Source organism: Mauremys mutica, chromosome 9 (genome assembly GCF_020497125.1).
Source record: "Mauremys mutica isolate MM-2020 ecotype Southern chromosome 9, ASM2049712v1, whole genome shotgun sequence".
Classification (NCBI taxonomy): domain Eukaryota; kingdom Metazoa; phylum Chordata; order Testudines; family Geoemydidae; genus Mauremys; species Mauremys mutica.
In genome coordinates, this window is record NC_059080.1 from 81699807 (window position 1) to 81727562 (window position 27756).

At 44.6% G+C, this 27756-nt stretch overlaps 1 protein-coding gene across 6 annotated transcripts in view; it reads right to left on the reverse strand.

Moving 5' to 3' along the window:
* The window catches only part of VEPH1 (ventricular zone expressed PH domain containing 1), a 189783-nt gene that overhangs the window by 21245 nt on the left and 140782 nt on the right, over positions 1-27756 (reverse strand). For all 6 annotated transcript variants that reach the window (XM_045029716.1, XM_045029712.1, XM_045029713.1 and 3 more), the window contains 2 exons: positions 21100-21234; positions 12618-12735 (listed from right to left, as the gene is read on the reverse strand). In XM_045029716.1, coding sequence (XP_044885651.1) covers positions 12618-12735; positions 21100-21234 — 253 coding nt within the window. The remainder of the gene's footprint in view (positions 1-12617; positions 12736-21099; positions 21235-27756) is intronic.

Here is a 27756-nt window from a genome sequence, read left to right on the forward strand (position 1 = left end):
GTCCTTGGTGAAGGTAGATGCTGCTGAAATAAAGCCTGATAAGACCTAGGATGTGAAATGGCTTCTGGGACATGCAGCCCTAAAGTATTTGATATTTGAATGCATTAACAGCCGGTTCCAATGGAGATGGCCAACAGAGTTGTTGGGTTTCTCAACGAGATCTTCAAAAAATAGAGGGGATAGTTGGAGAGGATATTGGAGGGTCAACTGGAGTCTCACAAGCAGAAGGGAGACATGGGAGAGATTGAGAGCTAGAAGACTTTTATATAGTCTTGAAAAGGGAGGGGAAGGAACCTCTGAAAATTCAGGTAAACAGTCAAGCATTTGGAGGCTAATCAAAAGTGGGTGATCTTCCAAACCTTTGGATGTTCACACACTGCTACCTACAGAGCCAGAGCCAGAACCAGAACACAGCAAATAACAATGGAAAATATGGTACTGAACAATTAATTAAAGCACAGATCAGCATGTAAAAGAGCTGCAGCATATTTGCCTCTATGTGGAATAGAAAGATTAGAACCTCCATGGTAACATTCCATGTGTAGAGCCAGTTAGGCAGGCAGAACTGTCTGGTCTCAATGCATGGATGAGACAATGGTTTTCGGAGGAGGGATTTAGGTTTATTAAGAACTGGGGAATCTTTTGGAAAAGGAGTTGGCTATACAGGAAAGATGGGCTCCACCTAAACCAAAATGGAACCAGATTGCTGGCACATAAATTAAAAAGGTTGTTGAGGAGTTTTTAAACTAAGGGCTTGGGATAAGCTGACAGGTGTGGACGAATACACTGCCAGAGACATGCCATGGAGGAGAGGGAGGGGCGGGATTTATTAAAGGAGATACTCTACATCCTACTAAAAAGGAGAGGATATAAGTTGATAAAATATAGATAAGACCTGAAGAGAAACAGTCATACAAAAAAGAGTCCCATCTATTACATCACATTAAGACAGACAACTAAACATTGACAAATTTTATAAGTGCTTGTATACAAATGCAAGAAGTTTAAATACTAAGATGGGTGAACTTGAGTGCCTGGTATTAAATGACGATATGTTATAATAGGCACACAGAAACTTGGTGGAATGATAATAATCAATGGCACATGGTAACACCACGGTACAAAATATAGAGGAATGACAGAGAAAGTTGTGTTGGTGGGAGAGTGGGAATATATGTGAAAGAAAGCATAAAGTCAAATATTGTATGAATCAAACCGTACCATAGAATCACTAATGTAACACTGATTTTTTTTAAATGCTCCAGAGGCAATCCTGGCAATTACAGGCTCATAGGCCTAACTTCAGTACCAGGCAAATTGGTTGAAATTATAATAAAGAACAGAAGTATCAGACACATAGATGAACAAAATATGTTGGGGAAGAATCAGCATGGCTTTTATGAAGGGAAATCATGCCTCACCAATCTGTTAGAATTTTCAGAGGGTCAGCAAACATGTGAACAAGGGTGATGAACTTGACATAATGTATTTGGACTTTCAGAAAGGCATTGACACAGTCCCTCACCAAAGGCTCTCAAACAAAGTAGGCAGTAATGGGATAAGAGGGAAGGTCCTCGCATAGATATGTAACTGGTTAAAAGACAGGAAACAAAGGGTAGGAATAAATAATCAGTTTTCAGAATGGAGAGAGGTAAACAGTGGTGTCCCCCAGGGATCTATAATGCAACTGGTGCTGGTCAACATATTCATAAATGGAAAAGGGGGGGAACAGATGGCAAAGTTTGCACACTATACTAAATTACTCAAGGTAGTTAAGTCCAAAGCAGATTGTGGAGAGTTACAAAGGGATTTCACAAAACTGGGTGACTGGACAACAAAATAGATGAAATTCAGTTGATAAATGCAAAGCAATGCACACTGGAAAACATAATCTCAACTACACATACAAAATGACGAGGTATAAATTAGCTGTTATCACTTGGAGTCACTGTGGAGAGTTCTCTGAAAACATCTGCTCAATTTGCAGCAGCAGTCAAAAAAACCTGAGAGAATGTTAGAAACCATTAGGAAAGGGATACATAATAAAACAGAAAATATCATAATGCCACTACATGATATGCCAATACATGCAGTTTTGGTTGCCTCATCTCAAAAAAGATATATTAGAACTGGAAAAAAGTACAGAGAAGGGCAACAAAAATGATCAGGAGTATAGAATGGCTTCCTCATGAGGAGGGACTAAGAAGACTGGCACTGTTCACCTTAGTGAAGAGATGACTAAAGGGGGAGATGATAGAGGTCAATAAAATCATGACTGGTGTGGAGAAAGTAACAAGGAAACGTTATTTACCCTTTCACATAACACACGAACCAGGGGTCACCCAATGAATTTAATAGGAATGCACAGTCAATCAGGGGATGCTGTGAAGTCCAAAAGCGTATCTGGGTTAAAAAAAGAATGAGATAAATCCATGAAGGATAGATCCATCAATGGCCATTAGCCAAGATGGTCAGCAACGCAACTCCATGCTCTGGATGTCCCTAAATCTTGGACTGCCAGAAGCTGGGACTGGATGACAGAGAATGGATCACTCAATAGTTGCCCTGTTCTGTTAATTTCCTCTGAAGCATTTGGCACAGGCCACTGTTGAAAGACAGGATACTGGGCTAAATGGACCATTGGTCTGATTCAGTATGGCCATTCTTATGTTATGAGAAACAAGGGAAATTAAAGCAGGAACAAAAGTAAAGTCCTACAGTCTTATGTTAGTACCACCACCCTGAATCTGGTGATTCAGTCTCTGCACCCCTGTCCTGTGCCTGTCCCAGGCCTGCCCTCTCCTCTGAGTCCCAGTCATCCTGAGCTGGGCAGTCAAAGATTGTTTGCATATGTCTCTTGCTGCCTCCCACCTCTACCCCTTGCAGGTATCTTCTGTATGGCAACCTTCCCTGATCTTTCTGTCAGCAAAGTGCTCCCTCTAGGCAGCTTTCCTACATCTAATACTGCAGTGCTTCTCCACTGTGGTGGTCAGGCTCTCTGACAGTCACCCTGCTCTGTCTATTTGCAGCTTTTTATTGCAGCCACCACTAACAAACCATTTAGCCACAGCTGAGAGAGCGAGTGTGCTCTTCATTAACTCTTGGGTGCCGTTGCCTTGTGGGATCTATACACCCCAGCAGAGATGCAGTCTGAGAGGGAGACCATCAGTAGAACCTCCCAGAGATCCTTTATAATCAGTAGTTTGGCACGATCTAATAAAGGTCTTCCTGCCCTAAGGAACTTCTTTTCTACACAGGTAGAGACAGAGTCCTGATATTTTCCTGACAAGCAAAGAGTTAAATTTGTCCAGGGTACCTGCAGTTCACATCTTTAGCTGGGAGAGTAAGATAGTGGCAATGATCCAGATAATGTTTTTCATAGGGATGGCTGACTAGCATCCTAACAGAAAAAATGGCTGGATCCAATGGAGTCCTGTGATATCAATTATAGTGTCTTTGACCCTGGACTAGGAATGAAGGCTAGAAGCTAACAAGAGTTAAGAGAGTCATCTTAAAGGTATGGAGAGAAAGGAAGGGAATGAGTGGAAGAAAAAGAAAGTTAATGGAGGAAGAAAGGAGCAAGGGAGAGAGTGAACAGACAAATGTGGGTGGCAAAAATGTGAGAGTGGAAAAGGAAATGGCAAAAAAAATGCAGACATTTGGGCCCAAATTTCCAGAAGTGGCCACTGATTTTAGCCAACTTGAAACACCCTAGACATAATTTGCAGAAATGCTGAGCATCTGTAACACTATCAGGCCTTAAGAGGAGGTGAGAGTGCTCAGCACCTCTGAAAAGTCACGCCCCAGGTGTCTACGTTAGGTACCCCAAAAGAGTGGGCACATTTTAAAGTTTGGAGGGACAAAGAGGTGTGTGTGCTATGGCAGGAAAATGATATTCTTCCCTGTAACCTCATCTCAAAGGCAAATGTCACTTCCTGTCTCTCATTGCGAGTGGCTCAGCTGCATCCCACCCTGTGGAACTAGGAGGTTATGCTGTTAATTCCAGTTTCCCAATCACTGTTTTTCTCTTTTCATAAAGTAAGAAAGTCTATAATAAGCAGTGCGAGGGCATGGTCCCTCAGGACATTTCAGTACTTTCACAGGCCCCCATCTATCCTGAGAAAAATCAGTTGTTCATTTGAATGTGGTTAATAAGGATATGGAGTTGCTCTCTCAGGACTGGAAGTCTCCAAAGCAATTGTTTTCCACTCTCCACGTGGCAAGCAGAGCTGCAATTTACAAGGCAAAGTGAACATTTGAGAACGAGGATTACACTGCTAGACAGTTTGGAATAGCTGCTCCTCCTTGAGAGTATAGAAGGGATTAAGGAAAGGGTTTGCGTTTCCATGGTTGCCAGATGGGATGAGTGTATAGAATATGGAATGTCTTGAATCTTTTCTCGATCATTCCTAATCTCTTTCCCATCAACTCCAGTGTCCAGCTCCTGAATGTCCTTAGACTTCTCGCTTATACCAGTGTAAACCTGAAGTAACTCCACTGATCTCAGTGGAGTTATACCAAGGGAAAACCAGTGCAAATGGGAACAATATCAGGCCTTAGCTTTATCAGCTTTTCAGAATACAAGGAAGAAACCACTAAATATATCAGGACACATCATAATCAGGTACTCTCCACACACAAAGCAGCTGTAGGACAGGTAAATTTTCTGCATAATTTTCTCATTAAAATATTTTAAAACCTTCTTGGAAAGAAATTTCTCTTTTGTAAAAAGTTAATTGCCTGAATTTCCCGTACTAGGCCAAACTAGAGAGGAGAGGTATAAAAGGAAGAAGATGGGTAGGGCACTTGGAGCTAGGGTTAGGGTTCCTATGGGTATGGCTTCCCTCTCTAGGGTTAGGGTTCCTAAGGGTAGGGCACTTGGAGCTAGGGTTCGGGTTCTTAAGGGTAGGGCATTTGGAGCTAGTGTTAGGGTTCATATGGGTAGGGCTTTCCACCCTAGGGGTAGTGCTCCTAAGGGAAGGGCACTTGGAGCTAGGGTTAGGGTTCCTATTGGTAGGGCACTTGGAGTTATGGTGAGGGTTCCTAAGGGTAGGGCACTTGGAGCTAGGGTTAGGGTTCCTAAGGGTAGGGCTTTCTGCCCTAGGGTCAGGGTTCCTAAGGGTAGGGCACTTGGAGCTAGGGTTCAGTTTCCTAAGGGTAGGGCATTTCGAGCTAGGGTTAGGGTTCCTTTAGGTAGGGCTTCCCACCCTAGAGTGGGGTTCCTAAAGGTAGGGTCATTGGAGCTAGGGTTAGGTTTCCTAAGGGTAGGGCACTTGGAGCTAGGGTTAGGGTACCTATGGGTATGGCACCCCACCCTATGGGTAGGGTTTCCTGCCCTAGGTTAAGGGTACCTAAGGGTAGGGCACTTGGAGATAGGGTTAGGGTTCCTATGGGTAGGCCTTTCCACCCTACGGTTTGGGTTCCTAAGGGTAGGGCACTTGGAGCTAGGGTTAAGATTCCTATGGGTAGGGCTTCCTGCCCTAGGGTTAGGGTTCCTAAGGGTAGGGCACTTGGAGCTAGGGTTAGGGTTCCTAAGGGTAGGGCACTTGGAGCTAGGGTTAAGGTTCTTATGGGTAGGGTTTCCCGCCCTAGGGTTATGGTTCCTAAGGGTAATGCACTAGGAGCTAGGGTTAGAGTTTCTATGGGTAGGGCTCTTGGAACTAGTGTTAGCGTTCCTATGGGTATGGCTTCCCGCTCTAGGGTAAGGATTCCTAAGCGAAGGGCGCTTGGAGCTACGATTAGGGTTCCTATGGGTAGGGCTTCCCGCCCTAGGTTTATGGTTTCTAAGGGTAGGGCACTTAGAGCTTAGTTTGGGTTCCTTTGGGTAGGGCACTCGGCCAGAGGGTTAGGGTTCCCATGGGTAGGGCACTTGGAGCTAGGGTTAGCGATCCTATGGGTAGGGTTTGCTGCCCTATGGTTAGGGTTCCTAAGGGTAGGGCACTTGGAGCAAGGGTTAGAATTCCTAAGGGTAGGGCACTTGGAGCTAGGGTCAAGGTTCCTATGGGTAGGATTTCCCGGCCTAGGTTTAGGGTTCCTAAGGGTAGGGCACCTGGAGCTAGGGTTAGGGTTCCTATGGGTAGGGCACTTGGAGCTAGGGTTCTGGTTCTTAAGGGTAGGACATTTGGAACTACTGTTAGGGTTCATATGGGTAGGACTTTCCACACTAGGGGTAGGGCTCCTAACGGTAGGGCACTTGTAGCTAGGGTTAGGTTTCCTAAGGGTAGGGCACTTGGAGCTAGCGTTATGGTTCCTATGGGTAGGGCACTTTGAGCTAGGGTTAGGGTTCCTATGGGTAGGGCTTCCCGCTCTAGGGATAGGGTTCCTAAGGGTAGGGAACTTGGAGCTAGGGTTAGGGTTCCTAAGGGTAGGGCACTTGGAGCTAGCGTTATGGTTCCTATGGGTAGGGCACTTTGAGCTAGGGTTAGGGTTCCTATGGGTAGGGCTTCCCACCATAGGGTTAGGGTTCCTAAGGGTAGGGCACTTGGAGCTAGGGTTAGGGTTCCTATGGGTAGGGCTTCCCGCCCTAGGGTTAGGGTTCCTATGGGTATGGCTTCCCTCTCTAGGGTTAGGGTTCCTAAGGGTAGGGCACTTGGAGCTAGGGTTAGGGTTCCTATGGGTAGTGCTTCCCGCCATAGGGTTAGGGTTCCTAAGGGTAGGGCACTTGGAGCTAGGGTTAGGGTTCCTATGGGTAGGGCTTCCCGCCCTAGGGATAGGTTTCCTAAAGGTAGGGGCATTGAAGCTAGGGTTAGGTTTCCTACGGGTACGGCACTTGGAGCTAGGGTTAGGGTACCTATTGGTATGGCACCCCACCCTAAGGTTAGGGTTCTTATGGGTAGGGCTTCTCGCCCTAGGGTTAGGGTTCCTAAGGGTAGGGCACTTGGAGCTAGGGTTAGGCTTCCTAAGGGTAGGGCTCTTGGAGCTAGGGTTAGAGTTCCTATGGGTAGGATTTCCTGGCCTAGGTTTAGGGTTCCTAAGGGTAGGGCACCTGGAGCTAGGGTTAGGGTTCCTATGGGTAGGGCACTTGGAGCTAAGGTTCTGGTTCTTAAGGGTAGGACATTTGGAGCTACTGTTAGGGTTCATATGGGTAGGACTTTCCACGCTAGGGGTAGGGCTCCTAACGGTAGGGCACTTGGAGCTAGGGTTAGGGTTCCTATGGGTAGGGCTTCCTGCCCTAGGGTTAGGGTTCCTAAGGGTAGGGCACTTGGAGCTAGGGTGAGGGTTCCTATGGGTAGGGCACTTGGAGCTAGGGTTCAGGTTCTTAAGGGTAGAGCATTTGGAGCTAGTGTTAGGGTTCATATGGGTAGGGATTTCCACTCTAGGGGTAGGGCTCCTAAGGGTAGGGCACTTGTAGCTAGGGTTCGGGTTCCTATGGGTATGGCTTCCCGACCTAGGGACAGGGTTCCTAAGGGTAGGGCCATTGAAGCTAGGGTTAGGTTTCCTAAGGGTAGGGCACTTGGAGCTAGGGTTAGGGTTCCTATGAGCATGGCCTCCCGCCGTAGGGTTATGGTTCCTATGGGTAGGGCACTTGGAGCTAGGGTTAGGATTCCTATCGGTAGGGCACTTGGAGTTACGGTGAGGGTTCCTAAGGGTAGGGCACTTGGAGCTAGGGTTAGGGTTTCTATGGGTAGGGCTTCCCGCCCAAGGGTTAGAGTTCTTGAGGGTAGGGCACTAGTACCTAGGGTTATGGTTCCTATAGGTAGGGCTTACCGCCCTAGGGTTAGGGTTCCTAAGGGTAGGGCACTTGTACCTAGGGTTAGGGTTCCTATGGGCAGGTCTTCCCGTCCTAGGGTTAGGGTTCCTAAGGATAGGGCACTTGGAGCTGGGTTAGGGTTCCTTCAGGTAGGGTTTCCCGCGCTAGGGTTAGGGTTCCTAAGGGTAGGGCACTTGGAGCTTGGTTAGGGTTCCTTCAGGTAGGGTTTCCCGCCCTAGGGTCAGGGTTCCTATGGGTAGGGCGCTTGGAGCTATGGTTAGGGTTCCTATGGGTAGGGCTTCCCGCCCTATGGTTAGGGTTTCTAGGGGTAGGGCACTTGGAGCTAGGGTTAGGGTTCCTAGAAGAGGTAATGGTAAAAGCACTGACATGCTCCATCCATAGAAGCATGTTTATTCTGAACGAGTGTGAATCTGTTTTTTTTATTGTACAATAGAAACAAGGAACTTAGATGCAAAAAGATGTGTTAATGCAATAAATCTCAGGTCTTTTAATTCCCAACAGTCAGGGAATGCTTCCTACAGCAACTACAGCTTGGACACATGCATTCATAGGGGAGAATGTGTGGTCTAGTGGTTGAGACATTGACCAGGTGACAAAAGATCTGAGTTCTGTTCCCTGTTCTGTGACTTGGAACAAGTCACTTCATCTCTCTGGGGCTTGGCTTCTCTTCCACCTCGCTCTCCTTTCCTCTCCCCCTCCCGGTGAAATAGAGAAGAATACCTACCTCGGAAGGGTGTTGCAAGACTTAAATATCTAATGTTCATCAGTACTGTGAAATCCTCAGATGAAAGATACTATAGAAGTGCAAACGATTGTCTTGATTATTGTTTTATAAACCATATATTAGGGCATTAAAGTTAATACCATCTATATACAGAATATTCATGGAAAAAACTACATATGTACCAGGGGGCTGTGCTATAACTAAAATCCTTGAGTGTTGCGTATTTAAGATCTCAAGATACATAGAATTTGAATTTCATGCATGTTGTGCATGTAAAATTTCATTTAAATCATAATGTTGTATTAGCTGATTTGTATGTAATGTTGTATTAAGCATTTGGGGGTTAATAGTTTAGAACAGCTCCATTTCCAGGCCTGAGATTCCAGCAATCTGTAAAATAATACTTTTGAGTCCTATAGCTAATGCCTTTGCATGTTGTATTTATGGCAGCAGGAAATGAGCAAAGAAAATCTTGAACACAGTGAGGATTCTAATGTCAAACATTTTGATTCACTATGTTCAAACCTACATCTGGTAGTGTTTGAATTTTTACCAGTCCATTTCCTCTGCCTGAGAATTATCTACTTTTAAACAACAACAAAAAGAGAAACCTAATATGCCAACCTATTTGCTTCAAATGTTCTAAAGAAACACTTTATATCCTTACTTTCAGTCATTTCTTCCTAAAGACTCTCAGAGCCAGGCACAATGTAACATTTATGCACTCAAGAAGTTAGTGATCTGTTCAAGTACTCTGAATTCCGATTCTTAAGTGCCTCTTATTGTTGCTAAAATATGGTCCTTATTTTGTCATACTCTCAGTTTATTAATCTGAGTTAGGGTTACCATATTTGAACATTGAAAAAAGAGGACACTCTAAGGGCCCCCCAACCCTGCCCCAACTCCGCCCCTCCCCGCCCCCATTCAAACCCCTTCCCCAAAGTCCCCGCCTCAACTCCGCCCTTTCCCCACTCCCATTCCAACCCCTTCCCCAAAGTCCCTGCCCCAACTCCACCCCCTCCCTGCCCCATTGGACCCCTTCCCCAAATCCCCACCCCAGACCCGCCTCCTCCCCTGAACACGCCACATTCCCCCTCCTCCCCTCTCCCTCCCAGCTACCCGAAACAGCAGCCTCCTCCCCGGGCTCCAACTTTCCTGGCTCTCACTGCTCTCCAGCCCATGTGCCCACAAGCTGGGCGCTTCCTCCGCGCAGCAGCAGCTGGAGCTGGGGAGGCGGGAAGTTGCTTCAGGCCCCAGGCCTGCCCCCAAGCTCAGGGGGGCCTCCACCCCACTCCCAGCCAGACCCAGAGAGGCTGCAGCAGCTCAGGCCAGGCGGCTGCGGGAGGCACTGCAGCGCGGGCCCTTCCCGGGTGGGGAGGGGGGGCTCGGGCTCCTGGGAGCCACCGCCACGTGCTGAGAAACTTTCCCCTCTGCCAGGACCGTCCCCTCGGGCAGCAGCTCCACAGGGGTGGGAGGGGGAGAAAGCCCCGGCTGCATGGATCACTGGTGGGGGGGCTCCTTGCACGGCCGGGGTGGAGGGGGGAGATTGAGGCTCTGCCAGAGCCGCGGGGGATGCTCAGAGGAGGGAGAAGCGGCTGTGGGTCCCCCCACACACCCGCAGCTGGCTGCAGAGACACCACAGCTTCTAGCTGTGGGGCGCAGGGTTGCAGCAGCACTGGGGGAAGGGGGGGTTGCAATCCGCAGGCTGCAGCGAGCTGACACCCCAAGAGGAGAGAGGGGCAATGGGTAGGGTTATCATACGTCTGTATTTTCCAGAAGTTTTTATATATTTAAAAAATCCTCCAGGCCAGCGATTAACAACTAAAAAGCCAGACATGTCCAGGAAAATACAGACATATGGTAACCCTCATCTGAGTACAAATCCTAAAAGCCCCACTGATTTCAATGCAAATTGCTGGTGCTCAGCACCTCTCAGTATCAGGCCCTAAGAAAGAAAAATGTATCATAGATGTACTCTTCTCATTACTATTTGTTTAGGCCTTATTTTGTTTAGACACATTTTACACAGATTGGGTCTGAATTGCTTGGTCAGGCATAGACTCAATCTGGATATTATAGGCCTACTGCACCATGAAGTAGGCCAGAATCTCTAACTGCCAACAACTTTGTTACTGCTGCACGCGTCTCCCTACTCTTGCTAAAATTATCTTCTTCACAGGGCAACGCACTTTAAATCGTATCTTTTTTTTCTCCCACCTCCTCCTCTGAACAAATACACCTCTACCTCGATATAACACGAATTCGGCTATAACGTGGTAAAGCAGTGCTCGGGGGCGGGAGTGGGGCGCGCGGGACTGCGCATTCCGGTGGATCAAAGCAAGTTCAATATAACGCGGTTTCACCTATAACGTGGTAAGATTTTTTGGCTCCCAAGGACAGCGTTATATCGAGGTAGAGGTGTATGTGAAATGTCCACAATATAGCGATATTTGGGCAAATTCATTGTTGCTATAGCTCAATTCAGTGGTGCAACACCTGGGATAAATTTGTCTCACTGTCTGGGAGTTAGTATACCAGATCCACCACACCCTGTAACATTGTACATGTCAATGAAATGCTGAAAGTAAAGAAACAAATCCAGGTGATCCAATCAATGACTTTTTGTACCAGGAAACCCAATTATTCTGCCCTTACTGGGCATAGCTCTGATCTCACACAAGTATGAAGAAAGAATAGCTGAGTCAGGGCAAGTCAGACATGAATCCGATCTGTTTAATCTAAGAGTTTGTGTGCACACACAGTTGCACTGGTTTAACTAAAGGTGTTATTTTAAACTGATTTAGTTAAACTGGTATATGCGGCTGAGGTCGATGACACTCTGATTTCATTTTAAACCAGGCTTATTTCAGTGACGCTGGACTCTTGAGTACTATTCTAGGGTCTGCTGTAGTAGGCAAAGACTCTCTGCCTAAATTTGACCCCTTCTGCCTAGTCCGCTCCAACCTGTCCTAGTCCTGGTCAATATAGTAGCAGTAAGGGGATGGGCCATATGCAGTTAGGTCAGCACTAGGATCTGTGCGAGGTTCAAACTTGCTCAGTGAGGTGAGAAAGTTTGGAAATTTTACCTGCTACAATTTAAGAAGTCTCTACTGAGCATGTGTTAACTGTGGGCAGATATTCCCAATGATTGCAAAACAGTGTTAGAATGGGAAATGTCAGGCAACTTTACTAACAGGCAGTGCTACCAGCTCTACTTATAATGATACCAAATATACCGGTAGTAGGCAATTTGACACATCTATATTTTTCACCTGTACAAACATTTTCATAACTGAATTGTTAAACAGCCTGTTCCCAGAAAAAGTGTGCCAGGAATTTGATCACATTAAAACTAATAATTCTGAGTCAAATTTAAGCCACTTCTTCCAGGATGTGTACTCAGACAAAGAGACGTCAATTAAAGGGCAACTGTTGCATCCCTTCTAGGCTCCCTAAACACCTGCAGCAAGGACATTCTCAGTTGGAACCTGTGGCCTGGGCCAGCATAGACTTTTACATTCATATTCCCGTATCTGGTCACTCCATGTCTGCAGATTACTCCTGCTGCACAGGGTGGCTGTAGGACAGGTCAGTATACATGTCTACATTCACTCTGAGTTTACACCCCCACTTCCAGCACACAGCTAATAAGGTTCGAATTTAATCCTGTGTCTCTTCAGAAATATTGGGAAGAGAGATAAGGGAAGGGAAGAACTTTGCTGATGAGCTCCAGTTAAAGGGAGAACTTGTCTGCCCTCTTCTTCAGAGTTTGCTGCAGTATTTCCGCTCCTAACAGCCTCCCTTTCATAGGCCATGTCTACACAGGGACATGCAGAAAAGTTAAGGTGAATCAATCAAAAGTGTGAAGACAATGCACATAAATTAAATTACGTTATGTCCCCCACCTCCCATAGTTTCATTCAGGAGTAGGTGGTCTTTAGGTAACTGCAACTTCATCATCCAAGGATCTGACTGAACTTTCCTGAGTGTCCCTGTATAGAAAACTCCAACAATGCCATGGCTAGATCTTCTCCTCTGTTGTTACTGCTACATAAGGTGTAGGAATCATGTTACTTTTGGAGACTTGAAGTCTACACTGCATTATCCAGCCAGGTAACATAGTCTGCCAGAACTGGAACCCTGCTACTTGTTGCATGAAAGTAGTGAATGAAGATCTCTTACCTGTTGCCTTTTCAGGATTATTGCACATGAAACACTGCCACGTTCCTGCTTCCTCACTGTATCCAAATAAATCAAAGAACCTCACTTCTTCCAGATGCACCTGAACATGGTCCAGATCCTAGGGCAGTAATAAAAAATTCACAGTATGAATGATCCGATTGCCCCACAATTTATTACTTGTAAAATGAAATCATATGGGTCAATGCTTCCACCTGATAAAAACTAGAGCTGGGAGTTTATAAATAGCACCTGGTGAGCATTGAGCTTTGGGGGGTTAAGGTCTAGTAGTGTCCCTTCTTTATTACGTTTTGTGGCAGCAAACACCCCATCTGGTTGGATCTATTAAAAACAGGGTGTTTCTTTTCCCTTAACAAAAGCAGCTGAAGTTGCAACTCTTCAGAAGGTAGAATTTGGGGAGTTTTTGATACTCTTCCGTTCTTGCCCGCTGTGCTCTGGCCACTACTGCCTGCCATAGCTTCCCTCCAGCTGCAACTGCTTTACTACTTTCAGCCTCTCTCTAGTGCTTTTTTTTTTTCCCCCTGACCCAATGATCTCTAGTGACACTGCGCCGCTGGGAATTTCCTCCCTTTTAAATGGATATGAGGCCACAACAGAGTGTTAATCACTGAATGGTGGGTTGGGGCTCACTCTTCTTTAAAAGACAGATGAGAGGGTCTTGTTTGCCAGAACTCAAACCTCTGGTGAGCAGCACTGATATTATGAGGTTTAGTTCCAAAACTGAAGTAACAGGTTAAATGAATCTCATACAAACTGTTTTCCTAACAAACCTTAAAGGAGCCACTATCTCAGCTGTGCTGTGCTGGACCACACAGTGTTCTAGCCTTGCCTTATCTCCTGGCCATGTCTCTAGAGCCAAGGGGAAAAGAGGAGCCAGCTTAGGGTGATGTCCCGATTTTATAGGGACAGTCCCAATATTTGGGTCTTTTTCTTATATAGGGTACTATTAACCCCCCACCCCCATCCCGATTTTTCACACTTGCTGTCTGGTCACCCTAAGCCAGTTACATCAGCTCTATGTCATTCAGGGACTCCTCCAGTTGGGGGAATCCCCAGCTGGCTGGAGTCCCTGGCTCTAAAGGTTCTTTGTGCTGGCAGACAGAGGAAAGGGGTTGTACTGCAGAGGGAAATTTGGCCTATTGTTTTCACAACTAGGGACTCTCCTGTACCTCTAATATGGAGATAGAAATGTTCGAATATTCTCTCCCTCCATAAAAGACCTCATCTCAACCAACTGCTGAGTTTGAAACAGATACATGCACAAATACCAGATACAGGGACATCTGCAAAAACACACATTTATTGTCCCAGGGAGAGATAGCAGTCAAAGAAGCACATCAGAACAATCTGCTAATTATAAACATTTAATTTCCATTGGAGGAAACAGGACAAAGAAAGGTTCTTCTCTGTCCAAAAGGAGCTGGAAAATAAATGTTTCCCAGCACACTAAGAACTAAGGACTGAAAAGCTGCATCTTAAAAAGTTTTAAAATCATTTTGTCTAATGGAGGAAATATCTATATAAGGACTATAGAAGCAAGAGGTTCTTCCTGTCTTCTACTGATTTCTGGCCTGGCCTGGCCTAACATGCTAGCTCCCACTGGACTACATGAGGGATATATTCCTCCTCCCCCAGTTTGGAACCCTTTTGGTTCTGAAATAGTTTCTTTGATATGGGGACTGTACTCAAGCATACCTCAGGTTTGGCGTAACCAGGCTGTCCATGTCTAGGGTGCTTTCTTTCCTGGCACTTGAGCACTGATTCACTGAAAATGGCAAGTAAAACTTGACTACTTTGCTCACTGACTGCCATTCCCGTACCAGTGGGACTAACTCTTCTTCTACAGGGGAACCCTCTCCATTCATGGTACTCAGCAGGCTGCTTTGCTCTGAAATTGGAGAGCTTTCTCTACACTGATCATACTTGTTCAGCTGACTTGTCAATGGCAGGATAGCTGGTGGCTACTTAGGCATGAACCACCTCAGGTTTTTCAGAGGGAGGCTCAGGTACAATGACCTGAGGCAACAGAGTATAAGCAGGATGGCGTTGGAGAACCAAACAGAATAGGACATGCCCAGCTAGCTTCTGGAAGTTTCCCTGGCCTTTGGTCCCTTGTATCAGTGAAGGAATAGCTTTCAAGAAGGGGACCTGAGCAAAGTAATGGGCAGTGAAGTGCCCTGGGATGTATGGTCCTCTCTGCCCTGGTGGTGGTGGTGTGGATTCTCTGCCATAGTCTATCACTGGAAAGCTGGGCACAAGGGTGGTGATGCTGTCTCCGGTGTGTCCCCAGGGTCTTCCATGAATGACACACTGTGAAGAGATGAGTTGATAATATTGGGGTTGAAAGGAAAAACATCCCAGCAGGTGCCTTCTCTATGCTCTTATAAGCACCTCTTGGGTGGCTGGGATGCATTGGCTATGGTGCCAGGGGATGGGGAAAAGGCTCAAGAAAAGTCTGTGTGGCAATCAGCAGCTGCTTGAAATATACCATCTTGTGAGGTGGGAGGTAGTCAAACTTTTGGGGCAAGAGATTTCCCTGTCCTTCACCTGCATCATCTGGAAGGTGGAAGGCAACTACTCAGCTGTGAAAATGGGGCATTATTTCTTGATGGATAAAGTGATTTATCAAGTGAATAAATGGAATAAATGGAAATGACAATTGCTTAAAAGTGTTATTTATTTTCTTGCAAAACTACTCAGCAAATAAATCCGAAGGAATCATGTAAGGTTCATAAAATAGCTGCTCCATCACTCTTCTGACAAGTGATGGCATGAGTCAACACAATGGATTTTGCAATGAGTATAAAACTGGTTCTGTTTTTTATAATGTAGCCTATGTTCTCTGATAAAGAACTGTGAAGCAACTGACCGGAAATCTATGAGGGTATACAGCTGGAAATACTTTATTTCTGGCAAATTTTAAACTGCGTTGTATAAATATTTTTTGTGGCATGAACATACAGTATGTTGCTACATAAGATTCTTTGTGTGATGCTAGGTATTTATGATAGTGAGTTGGCTGCACATATTGGCCCAAAATCTGCAGTCAATCACCATGATGCAAACCTGAAGCAATTCTACTGGAGTCAATATTCTGCTTTCAAGTATACCAGCATTAATCTGGAGTAACGTCTTCACTACTAGAAGAGGAATAATATTCCTAGCTACTAATATTTTTTCAAATTATTCACATATTTTTCATTTTTCAGTGACGTAAACAGGAAATTTACTGAGCATAAGTGTACATTTAAGAATGAGAAACAAATAGTTACCAAAATCTGAGCATTTCCTTCATTCCTAATATCTTGATGTTGTATAATCTACATGCACAACAACTATTTAGGCATTGTCAAAAGTATCTGTTAATCTGGTTATTTTAAAATGTTAATTTCAACAGCTGTAAATCTCACAAAACAAAAGTAATTCAGACACATAATAACAAAACAGAAAATAAAGAAATTAATACATTGGTATCAGTAGCAATGACATTTATTTATTTCCTTTTCTTTAGATTTAATAAAAAAGACCCCTACCTAGGCTTCAGGCTCCCTAAGACTTCATTAACATCACAATAAAATGCTAGTAACATTAACCATTTCAACAGGAATTGAAAAGCCTTTACTCCTAGAATGCCCTAAATTCAGTTTTCAAGACAAGATTTTAGTTCATCTATATCTGACTGATGCATCTCCATGTGCCATATTGTGTCTAGGTGGTGAACTGAGTGCATTGGAAGCATGGCATCTGGTTCTCCTTTCACTTACATCACTTTACCCCAGAGAACCTTCACTGGCTTCAGAGAAGTTATTGGTTTACCCATTCAAAACACTGAACTAGAGATAAAAGTGTTTTAAAGCGCTGAAAGCAGCAGCAGCCACATGACACAGAGTGTTCTCTGAATTGCTTCCAGCAAGTTGCTCATCCAAGATGATGCTTTCCTGGTTTTAGTGGGCGAATGGTGTAAGCAACTTGCCGCCAAACCAAACAAGTGAGCAAGCCAGCTGGGCACCCCTGAAGAGCCCAGGGAAGAGAGTAGGCCAACTGGCTGTTCTTGAAGATGTAGATTGTGAAATAAAAGGCAAATGGATCTCTCATCCACCTTTAGAACACAATGCAAGATATTTTCTCTTCCTATGAATTGGTGGGTATTGTTATTTGTAGAGACTTGCTCACATTTCTGCAGGTGATATCATCTGTGATTATTATTTGTGCAACAGAATAATAATGCCTAGCACCATGCAAAGATCTTAGAGCACTTCACAAACATCAAGTCTTAATACCCTTTTTGTGGGTGGGGAAACTGAGGCACAGAGTGTTTCAGTCACGTGCCCCAGGTCACATAAATAAACCACTCTCAGAGCCAAGGTTAGAAAAACCCAGGTCTTGTGGCTCCCCATCCTATACTTTATCCAATAGACACTACTGCTAAGGAATTATTTTTCCAAACAATATTTATTTTAGTGTGTTAAGAAAGGAGCATGTTATCAAAAACCTAAAATTGTTCACTGCACCCAGTTAACTGATCACAAAGGATTAGAGTGCCAATAAAGAGCAGAACTGGATCTCTCTTTGGCATTCTTGTATCACAATGAAAGAGTGCAATGCATGCACGCATACATAGCAAAACAGATACTTAGAGCATTAGTGTCTGTTGACTGCATTCCCAAGTGTTCCTATAAAGCAAACCCTTATTAAATGCAGCTACTCTCCTAATCTCTCTCTTTCATAGCTAGATATATATTCTGAACGATTCTGCAGAGATTGCCATGTCTCCAGACTTCAGAAGTAATGGCAAATTACTGAGGAACAGGATGAATAAGGTCTTATCCACCTACCTACTGATTACTTGCAAAAATATTTCAAAATGCTACTGGAATTTGTTAGAGGACAGTGCAGCCTGCTTTCTCCCAGGAAGAGAGTGGTTTCTTCAACCATTTTCAGAAACCCAGAGTTTCTGAATTTCCTAAGCTGATGTAGAACATGTGTCTGTTTATGATGGAATGTATAGTATGGTGCTGGTATTGCCATGTTTGATTATATTTCGATAGACCCATAAACAGAAAAGGAAACTTTTCCCCCTGAAATTTTTGATGAAATAAAACGGCAAGGGTGTCTGTATGTGTGGTGGGGGGAAAGCAGGGTATTTTGTTTTTAAATTTACTTTTCCACGTTAGTATTCTTTTAAGTGTCTATCTACCTGCAGAAATTGGATGGGCCAGCTCCCCAACTGTTATAAACCACTGGACCTCCATTCATTTACACCATCTGAAAATCTGGCCTAATATGCTGACCTGTTACCAGAATATTCAAAGGTAGTGCTAGAAAGCTTACATGACTAAGCACTTCATCCTGTCCCTAGGTAAACCCAAGCCTAGAGTTTAGTTAGTTAAGAGTTCTAACCCACAATTGCTTTTAAGAAAAGTTATGGAGTCCTTCTGCACAAGGTGCTTGAGCATTCTCAGCTTCCACTATAGTCACCGAGGGTTGAGATTATGTTGTGTCTTGCACGGTAGGACCTATACACAGTATAAGGCAAATTTTCCAATTGAAGCAAACTTTTCTGAAAAAGCAAAAGCTTTCAGGAGAATGTGTGTGTGTGTAGTCACACATTTGAATTTCTTATAGCCACTCCTGGTCATGTTTGAGAGACATTGAAAAAACTGTATTGGGCCAACAGCATTACACTGGACTCTAGCTAGTCTTCTTGGTCTCTGAATTTCACAAGAAATAAAAAGAAATCTACTAAACAATAGGTCCAGATCCTGCTCTCAGAAAAGTCAGTGGGAATTTTGCCAATGAAATCAATGAGAGTTTTGATAGGAGCAATAGCAGGCCCTGTATTAGTAAGCAAACCAAAAACAAAGAAAGTGAAACCAGCCAAATGCTGCACAACATTTTTTAAATCTCAGTTTTAAAATCTCAAGGAAGTCTTTAATGTGTTGCATCTACTTGATTGTTATCTACTGTGACCAGATGTCCCGATTTTATAGGGACAGTCCCGATTTTTGGTCTTTTTCTTATATAGGCTCCTATTACCCTCCACCTCTGTCCTGATTTTTCACACTTGCTATCTGGTCACCCTATTGTTATCCAGCATCCTAATATCAGTGTGTTATTCTACAACTTGTTGAGTTTCCAAAGTTCCATTTTCTAGTTGGTTGGGATCAGTGTTTTAAGGCTTCATCCTCCCTGATTGAACTAACCTCGTTATCTCCAGACTGATTCTGGCCTGCATATTTATACCTGCCTCTGGAAATTTCCATTACATGCAGCTGACAAAGTGGGTATTCACCCACAAAAGCATACTCCAGTACATCTGTTAGTCTATAAGATGCCATGGGACTCTCTATTAATTTTACAGTTTCTTGATGTACTGTCCCATTAGTTTGGGAACACAGTTAACCAAGAAAGTACTCTTACAAAAAAGGAATGATGAAATAACCCCCAAAGGACTAAGAGTAATAGAATTATGCAACAAATACTCTGGAGAGTAACAGTTTGCTGGATGTGATTGGTAGCGCCCTGGTGTGGTTCATTGGCCCACTGGCCCTATTTAAGCCAGGAACAGGAAGCTGTCTAAAGAACTGGGCTCTGGCTCCAGCTCTGGCTCCTGGATTTCCTGGTACCCCATGCGAGCCTGACATTTGGCATTTGCCTTGCTGTTCCAGACCTCCTATGTGTTTCCTGCTTCTTACCCCTTGGTATCCTGACCTGGCCTCACTCTGGTTCCTGACTTGATCTCCAGATATCCTGTCTCGTGACTGCGAACGCTGGCTTTGACTACTAGGTCGGCTGCCATTAACCTTGGTGTGACACTCTCTGAGCATTGTGGGCTCTTGGTATATAAGTGTGGACAGGGATTTGGGGGAGGGAACAATATGGAGCTAGTGGCCAGTCCCCATATGGAAAGGAGATGCACCAGCCATGGGGACTACTGCAGCTGGCCATGAAGTGGTTCTACTGTAAACACCACTAGATTCTATGAATCTGCCCAGTGCACAGCCCAGTTCTTCAGATTGCATGCTGGGGTTCAATTTGTTCCTAAATATGCAGTCAGAAGTACCTTCGCACCACTTCAATTGACAGATCTCCTAGATCATGGTACTGTGCAAGTTACTCCATTCTCGGCAAATGAGCTATCACAAGCTTTATTCTAAGTTAAACAAAGAACAGCTTTATGGTTTTGGAAGAAACAGCTTGGATCTAGTTTTATCTAATTTTGAATATAAAGACTCTTTGTGTGCATGTGTATGATATGCATGTACTGGTATATGCTGTATCTGGATATGTCATGCAACACGATCACCTTACATTTCAGAAGATGTTTCCATTAATAACTCCTATTTTCAACCATCATCACTGTAGTAAAATAATAGTTTCAGGCAGACATTTTCCACACTTAGTCTCAGCCTGAGAAATAATATTTTAAAACCACATCTGACAATTTAGTTCATCCAATTTTAGCTGAGATGAAAAAAAAATTGTACATGTTGAAGAATATTTCTGCACTTAGCTCAAATACGCCTTTGTTTTATAATCCTCTACTAGTCTTTTCCATGAAGTCTGATTAATAGCTTTGAAACAGTTTTCCCTACAATTCCTGAAACAGTAAATAACTTTTAAACTGACAGATGGTAAGATGGAGTGTATAAAAATCATCATTTTCATAGTATCCAAGGCATTGTGCAGAAGTGTGTGAATTTCCACAGGGCGGCTAAACAGTCCATCATGGCAGCTATTTTGACTCTAGCCTTTAAAATTATGTAAGTAAATAGGAAAAAAATACCTACATGTACCATCACCTGTTTTCATTCACTTCACTAGCAACTCCCATGAAGCATGTGTGAGGGCTTAGGTAAACCTGGAGACATTTCAAAGTACAATACAAAATGACACATTTATGGATCCACTACAGAGCTCAGAAATAAAATTCCTGCTGAGCACTGGTCAACGCCCTTACAAGCTGGGTGTGGTTTATGTAAGAGAGGGGGCCCTACATCATGAATAAGCCATAAACTGCCATATGAATAAACTGGCTGAAGAGGACTTGGCAAGGTAATGAGTGAAAATACCTAGAAGAAACCAGAGCTATACAGCACTGTAGGCAAAAGAAATTTAGTGACATAAAAATTATTCAGTGCATAAAGAAGCTTCCTTTCAACACACAAACATACACAGAGCAAGAGAGGGTGGAAACAGGTTGTAATTTACCAATGATGAAAGCAGGAGTTCTCAAACATTTTCCTAATTCAGATCACCTCTTAATAGAGAGATGGAAAGTGAATGGGACTTCTGTTCCTAAGGCACTCTTGAAAATCCCACCTGTGTGTAAGAGGTTTGCTTTCCAGTAGTTAAACACAGTATGGAGCCATCAAATCTATTGCAAAGATCCACGTAGATCGATTCTAAAGGTTGGTATAAAATCACTTCCCCATCCCCCCCACCCCAAGGAATAAATGTTTACCTTCTGGTGTGGAAATGTAGATTGAATCATCGCAGTTTCAAAACCATGTGTTCCCTTCAGCTGTGTCTTCTCCCACAGGGTTTTAAGGACTTGCACAGAGTTACTTTGTATGGACAAGGGTTCTGGAAACAAGTTCTGGCGAAAATATTTGAAAAGAAAATTTCAATCTGAGTCTTAAAAAATCGTATTGCTGTTATTTCAGAATGATACAACTACACAAAGTAATTGTTGCATGTTATATCAAGAGCAGAATGTCTGACACTGACATTTAAAAAAAATTGAGTTAAGATTGATTCGTATCAATGCAAAGTATATAAATCTGTGAAACTAAATAGTTCCTGTATACTTCATTAGTTCTTCTGAGACTATTTCTCTGCACAATAACTGATTTCACAGGCACTTGATTAATTACATTTTACATATAAGCTACTACTACTATATACATATAACATATCACTACTACCCTGTGTGCGCACACACATAACACTAGTATATAGTAGTGCTGGCAGTGGAGAGAGCACTGGACTCAGAAGACCTGGGTTCTATTGCTGGCTCTACTACTAATCTATAGGTGACCATGGGCAAGTCTCTTCACCTCCCTGTGCCTCAGTAAAGTGGTGTTAATGATGCTGACCAACTCTGTAAAGTGCTATGAGATCTAATGTTGAAAAGTAGTATATATGAACTAGCTATTAGTAGCAGAACCAGCACTCTTGTATACTAGTATTATTTCTCTTTTGGTAAAAGACTTGGGATGCGTACATTGAAAGCACAGTGCAGAGAGAAAATTAACTTCTTATCTCAGTCTCCTTTCTCCCCTCCGGATTCCCCATCCCAATCTCACAGCCCCGTCATGCCCATTTCTCCCCCTACACTCCCAACTCCTTGTCTCCAGCCTTCTTGTCACCCAGTCCCAATTTCCTCCTTCCTGGCTCCTAGTCTTATTTATCTCTCTTCCTCCCCTTGGCTTCCAGTCACCCCTCCCCTCCCCTCCCCTCCACCTGCATTCTCTGTCCCCACTGGCTTGCAGTCCCAGTTTTCCTGCCAGGGCTAATTGCCTCAGTCTTCTTGCCCTACCAGTCCTAGTCTCCCACATCTCCTCATCCGATCTCAGTCCCTGTCTCCCCCGCTCCATTTCCCCCATGGTTCCCCAGCCCAGTGTCCTTACCTGCTAGTCTCAATCTCCTCTTCCAGCCAGTCTCAGTTTGCCCCATCTCCCAATCCCTGTCTTCTTGCCCACCTAGTCTCAGTCTCCCTCCCCAACTACCAGTTCCAATTTCCCTCCCAACCCCAGCAGCCTCCAAGCCCTGCACTTTCCCTTCCACAGGCTCCTTGTTCCGATGTAATCCCCCCTGCACACAACCCCACAAGTCTGACTCATGTCTCTTCAGCATTTGAATCATGTAGCTTACTCCTCCATGCTGCCTGGGCCCAGCAGGGGGGGTCACTGAGCACCCAAAAGACAGGGGCTCCCTGCTCTCAGTTCTGGTGCTTGATCTAGGGGGACCAGATGTTCCGATTTTATAGGGACAGTCCCGATTTTGGGGTCTTTTTCTTATTAGGCTCCTATTACCTCCCACCCCCTGTCCCAATTTTTCACATTTGCTGACTGGTCACCCTAGCTTGATCCCAGCCTGACCCACTGCAGTCTAGAGATGCAATTGCAGGGAAAGCCTGCTCAGCTCTGGGCTGGAGCATGCCCAATGTGGATGCAAGTTTCAGGCAATTTAGCTGCTAAAATTCTAAGACATTTCTACTGGGCATGTGTGAACTGTGATTTTTCAGAGACTTAGAACTTGGCCAAATTCAGGCATATTTTCACAGGAGTGGCAAAAGGCATGTCCCTGACATAAAGGCCACCCCTTGCCAAATTTCTAGTATAGTATAGTATAGTATAGGGGCACCAGAGTGTTTCAAAGATGCGAAGAAAAGGTCACCCAATTTTTTTTTTTAATATGGACAAAACAACATATATCCTCCTAGACACATTCTTAGACATGGCTAAACCATTTTAGCTTACATTTTCCAAAACAATTTCTGCTTAAGCGACACCTTTGCATGGAAAATTTCAACCCAAAAAGTTACAATTTGGCAAAGTTACAAGCAACTGAAAACAGGGTCTTATAATACGAAGTATCAGACGACCTTAAAAACAGGGGGCACTACCAACACTGCCTATTATATAGTTTCACGCCTGAAGAGACCAATTAAGCCAGAGGCGATGTGGCTGTAGAGTTGACCTATATCATCTGATGCAAAATTTGCTGTAGGAAAAAACTTAATAAATAAATAAATCAAACTTGAAAAATTGAACTAGATTTGTTCCTCTTCAGCTGGTCATTACGGTGTTGCATTTTCAGAAAATATCAGTACTTCTTAAATACCATGCTTTCTTCCTCCAAGACCATCCATTATTCTACCTTCATTTCTGTTCTTAATTGGAAAAACAGTCTCCTCTCAAATCTACAAAACTGATCTGAAGTCAAATATTCTGCTCCCTCTATGAGCACAAAATCCACCCAGTTTGAAATAACAATAAATAATACATCTAATAATAATAATTTGAAGTTCCACAACTGTCAACCAAGGATTTCAAAGCATATTAAAATTATTAACCTAGACTTTCACAATTATAGGGAGAGCAGAAGACAGAAGTCAAGATCTGTTATGGAGATATGAGAGCAAAACTATTCCTTTGCACTCGACAAAGTATAATAAATGGCAAAACAGCATTTATTCGCAAAAATAAGGTAACTCATGGAATTCCTTGGATCTAGGTCAAAAAGGACTTTTTATAGTTAGCATTTACCTAATGTAGTTAATTATTAACACATTATAAATATATTTTCTGCCAAATTCATGCCTTGTGCAATTCCACTGCCTTCAATGGAGTTACACCAGGGATGAATTTAGCATGATATTTAATTTAAAAATGGTTATATACACAGTATGTAAAAGCTTTTAGAGTTTCAAACAAATGAAAAAGTGTAAATTACGATACATTTACTTCATGTTACTGTACAATAGGTTTGAACAGAGAATACAAAATAATAAGAATCATCATTTTTTCACAAAAGGGCATATAAACTGCTATGTGTACAATGTATTTGCAAGGACACAAAACCAAATGTTACTGACTTGATCCTGCATGTCTGAAGCCAATGGGAGTATTGCTGTGGACTCACCGGCACCAGAATCAGGCTTTGGATGTTCAGCAGTAATTTTTACTTCAACTACTTTAAAAGCAATAGAAGAATAAAGCTTCAAGAACCCCGATATTAACCAGTAATTCAGAATAGAAACAAAGTCATAGACATAAAAGATGGTAAAAAAAGAACATAAATTCCTAGGAAAATGACTAGATCATGGTGTTACGACAAGCCCCCAGGAAGGGGCAGTGTGGAATTTCACTGCCCCAGGAGCACACCAGGGACAGAATGAGACTCTGAGGTGTGTTTACACGAGAGCTGGAAGGTGTAATTTCCATCCCAAGGAGACATACTTGTACTAGTTCAGATTGCACTGGCATGCTAAAAATAGATTGTAGCCCTGGTAGTGCAAGCGGCAGAAGGGGCTAGCCACCATAAGTATGATCCCGTCTGAGATGATGGGTTTGTGCTCAGGGCAGCTAGCCCCTCCTTCTGTTCATGCTCCCACTCCTTTTTAGCACGCTAGCTCAATCACAGGTACGTCTCCTCATACTGGGAATTACACCTCCAACTCCAATGCAGAGTCACCATGCAGTCCCTGCTGCCCCCTTGCTCCAAGAGGGAAATATTCTAATCCTAGCAGAGTTTACATCCCCTTCTAGCCCGGCTCAGCTTGGCCAGCTAGTGCCTTGGAGAGGCAGAGCCAAGACTCCACTTATCGTTGCAATCCTGCCTGTCTACTACCTGTGCACCTGCATGGGAGGGTGAGCAGCTTCCCCTGCAGCAGCTGCTCTCACACACGCACACAGACCAGATGGAGATGGCCCACGCAGGGGAGTGCTTTATGCCCCTTTCCCCCCAGAATGGGTGTGAAAGGTGACTCATGATGAGCCCTATACATTCAGAGATCTATTCTCTTCTGGGTACATAAGGGGTTACACGTGGGACTTCCTGTGCATAGATGGAAGAATGTAGTCTTGTGAGTTTCTAGCATAGAAGTTAAAAAAAATACATGCACAGTACACAACAGCCCATAGAACAGGGGTGGGCAAACTACAGCTGGGGCACAGGGTCACGGGCCTCACCACACAGCTCCCAGAAGCTGCAGCATGGCCATGCTCTGGCTTCTATGTTCTCCAATGGGAGCTGCAAGGCGGTGCCTGCAGATGGGGCAGCGTGCAGAGCCCCTGGCCACGCCTCTGCATAGGAGCTGGAGAAGAGACATGCCGCTGCTTCCAGGAGCTGCTTGAGGTAAGTGCTGCTCGGAACCTGCATCCCCTGAGCCTCTCCCCATACCCCAACCCCCTGCCCCAGCCCTGATCCCCCACTCTCTCCAATCCCCTCGATCCCAACATGGAGCACCCTCCTGCACCCCAAACCTCTCATCTCCAGCCCCACCCCAGAGCCCGCACCCCCAGCCAGAACCTGCACTCCTTCCCTCATCCCTGCCCCAGCCCTGATCCCCCTCCTGCCCTCCAAAATCCTCAGTCCCAGCCCATGGCACTCTCCTACACCCCAAACTCCTCATCCCCAGCCCTACCCCAGAGCCCGCACTCCCTCCCACAGCCCAACCCCAATTTTGTGAACATTCTTGGCCCGCCATACAATTTCTATTCCTTGATGTGGCATTCAGGCCAAAAAGTTTGCCTGTCATAGAAGATTAATCATCAAAAATGTGGAGAGAATAAACAGATAAGGAACAGCATCCGTATATGAGCTGCTATGACTAAGATGAGCCAGAATTTAAGGGTGTCAGCTTGGCAACAGCATTTTTAATTTAACAAATGCAATTACCCAAGATAGGAAAGTGAAAAACACATTAAAGCCAAAGTGTAACTGGAAAGGTCATGGGCCAGGAGTTCTAAATGAGGTGAGGCTCCAAAGTGGGATGAGGAGGTATAAAAAAAAAAAGAGGCGAGAGAAAGGGTAGGTCTATACTTACCGCGTGGGTCGACGCGAAGAGTTTGACTTCTCGGAGTTTGAACTATCGCGTCTAATCAAGACGCGATAGTTCGAACTCCCCACGCGCTCCGGTCGACTCCGGAACTCCACCACCGCGAACGGCGGTGGTGGAGTCGACCTTGGAGCCGCGGACTTCGATCCCGCGGCGTCTGGACGGGTGAGTAGCCCGAACTAAGGTACTTCGACTTCAGCTCCGCTATTCGCGTAGTTGAAGTCGCGTACCTTAGTTCGACCCCCCCTTAGTGTAGACCAGCCCAAAGAGAGAGACGAGGAACAGAATGCAGACAGAAGGGGTGGGGGAAGAGGGATGGGAAATCTGTTGAGAGGAGAAATATTGCAAAGCTTATTGTCTTAGCTCAATAAAAGACTGAAAGGGTCAGGCCAAAGTGCAATGTCATCTTGGTGAAAGGGTTAAAGCAAGAAGTTTTAAAAAAGAAAAAATATATGAGGAAAATGTTAAGCACGAGGAAATAAAGGTGGAATCAAAGATTAAATCATCACTACAATTGATTCAAAATATACAACAGAGAGAAAGAGAGAGGACTGAAGTCATTTTGTTAATATCCAGCAAGATGGTGTGTTTTTGGCATCAGACTATATATGTTAATAAAGAAATAGACTGTTTACTCCTCTAGTATGTGTCTCCCTTGTTTCTGCTCTTCCTTCTCTGCTCATTCTCATGTATTTCAATACATCTTTTCTGATCTTTTTCATCAGCTATTTCCCGTGCTCTCGTTTTTCTATCGTGCCCCATTGTATTCAGGTTATTTCTCCCTGAGGCCACTCTTTCACCTTTTCTTTTTCCTTAAAAGACTTCTCTTTTCAAATTCAGTCTCTTTCTTCAACTTCTTGTTTACCCTCATTTATTTTTAAGCTTGTTTGGTCTTCTCTTTCCTATTTCTCTTTCTGTCCTCCTTCCTCTTCTCCCCTTTTACCTTCCCTCTTTCCCTGAATTCTCTCTCTGCCCCTCAATGCTAGTGTCTCTCCCTTTCCCTTCCCTACTTCCAAGAAAGAACCAGACCCTTAAAGCCAGCAGATCACATTTCTTCTTTTCTCCTCCTGGGCTCTACATAGTCCAGCTGGGGCAGACAACAGATTGCCTCTTGCTCAGTGTCTTAGTTGCTCCCAGATCTTTGCAGGGTGAGTACTTAAGCAGGGCCGGCTCTAGACCCCAGCGCGCCAAGCAGGCGCGTGGGGCGGCCCTTTCCCGGGGGGGCGGCATTTGGCTTCGGCGGACCTTCCGCAGGCATGCCTGCGGGAGGTCCACCGGAGCCTGGGATGAGCGGACCTGCCGCAGTCATGCCTGCGGCGGGTGCCGTGGTCCCGCGGCTCCGGTTGAGCTCCCGCAGGCATGACTGCGGCAGCTCAAGCAGAGCCGCGGGACCACGGCACCCGCCGCGGGACCGGGGAAGGGCGGCGCAGCGCGCCGCGCTGCTTGGGGCAGCCTAATTTATAGAGCCGCCCCTGTACTTAAGCCCCAATCCAGCCAAGCACCTAGGCATGTGCTTGACTTTAAACATGCTCAGCCCTGAACCTTCTCCCATCT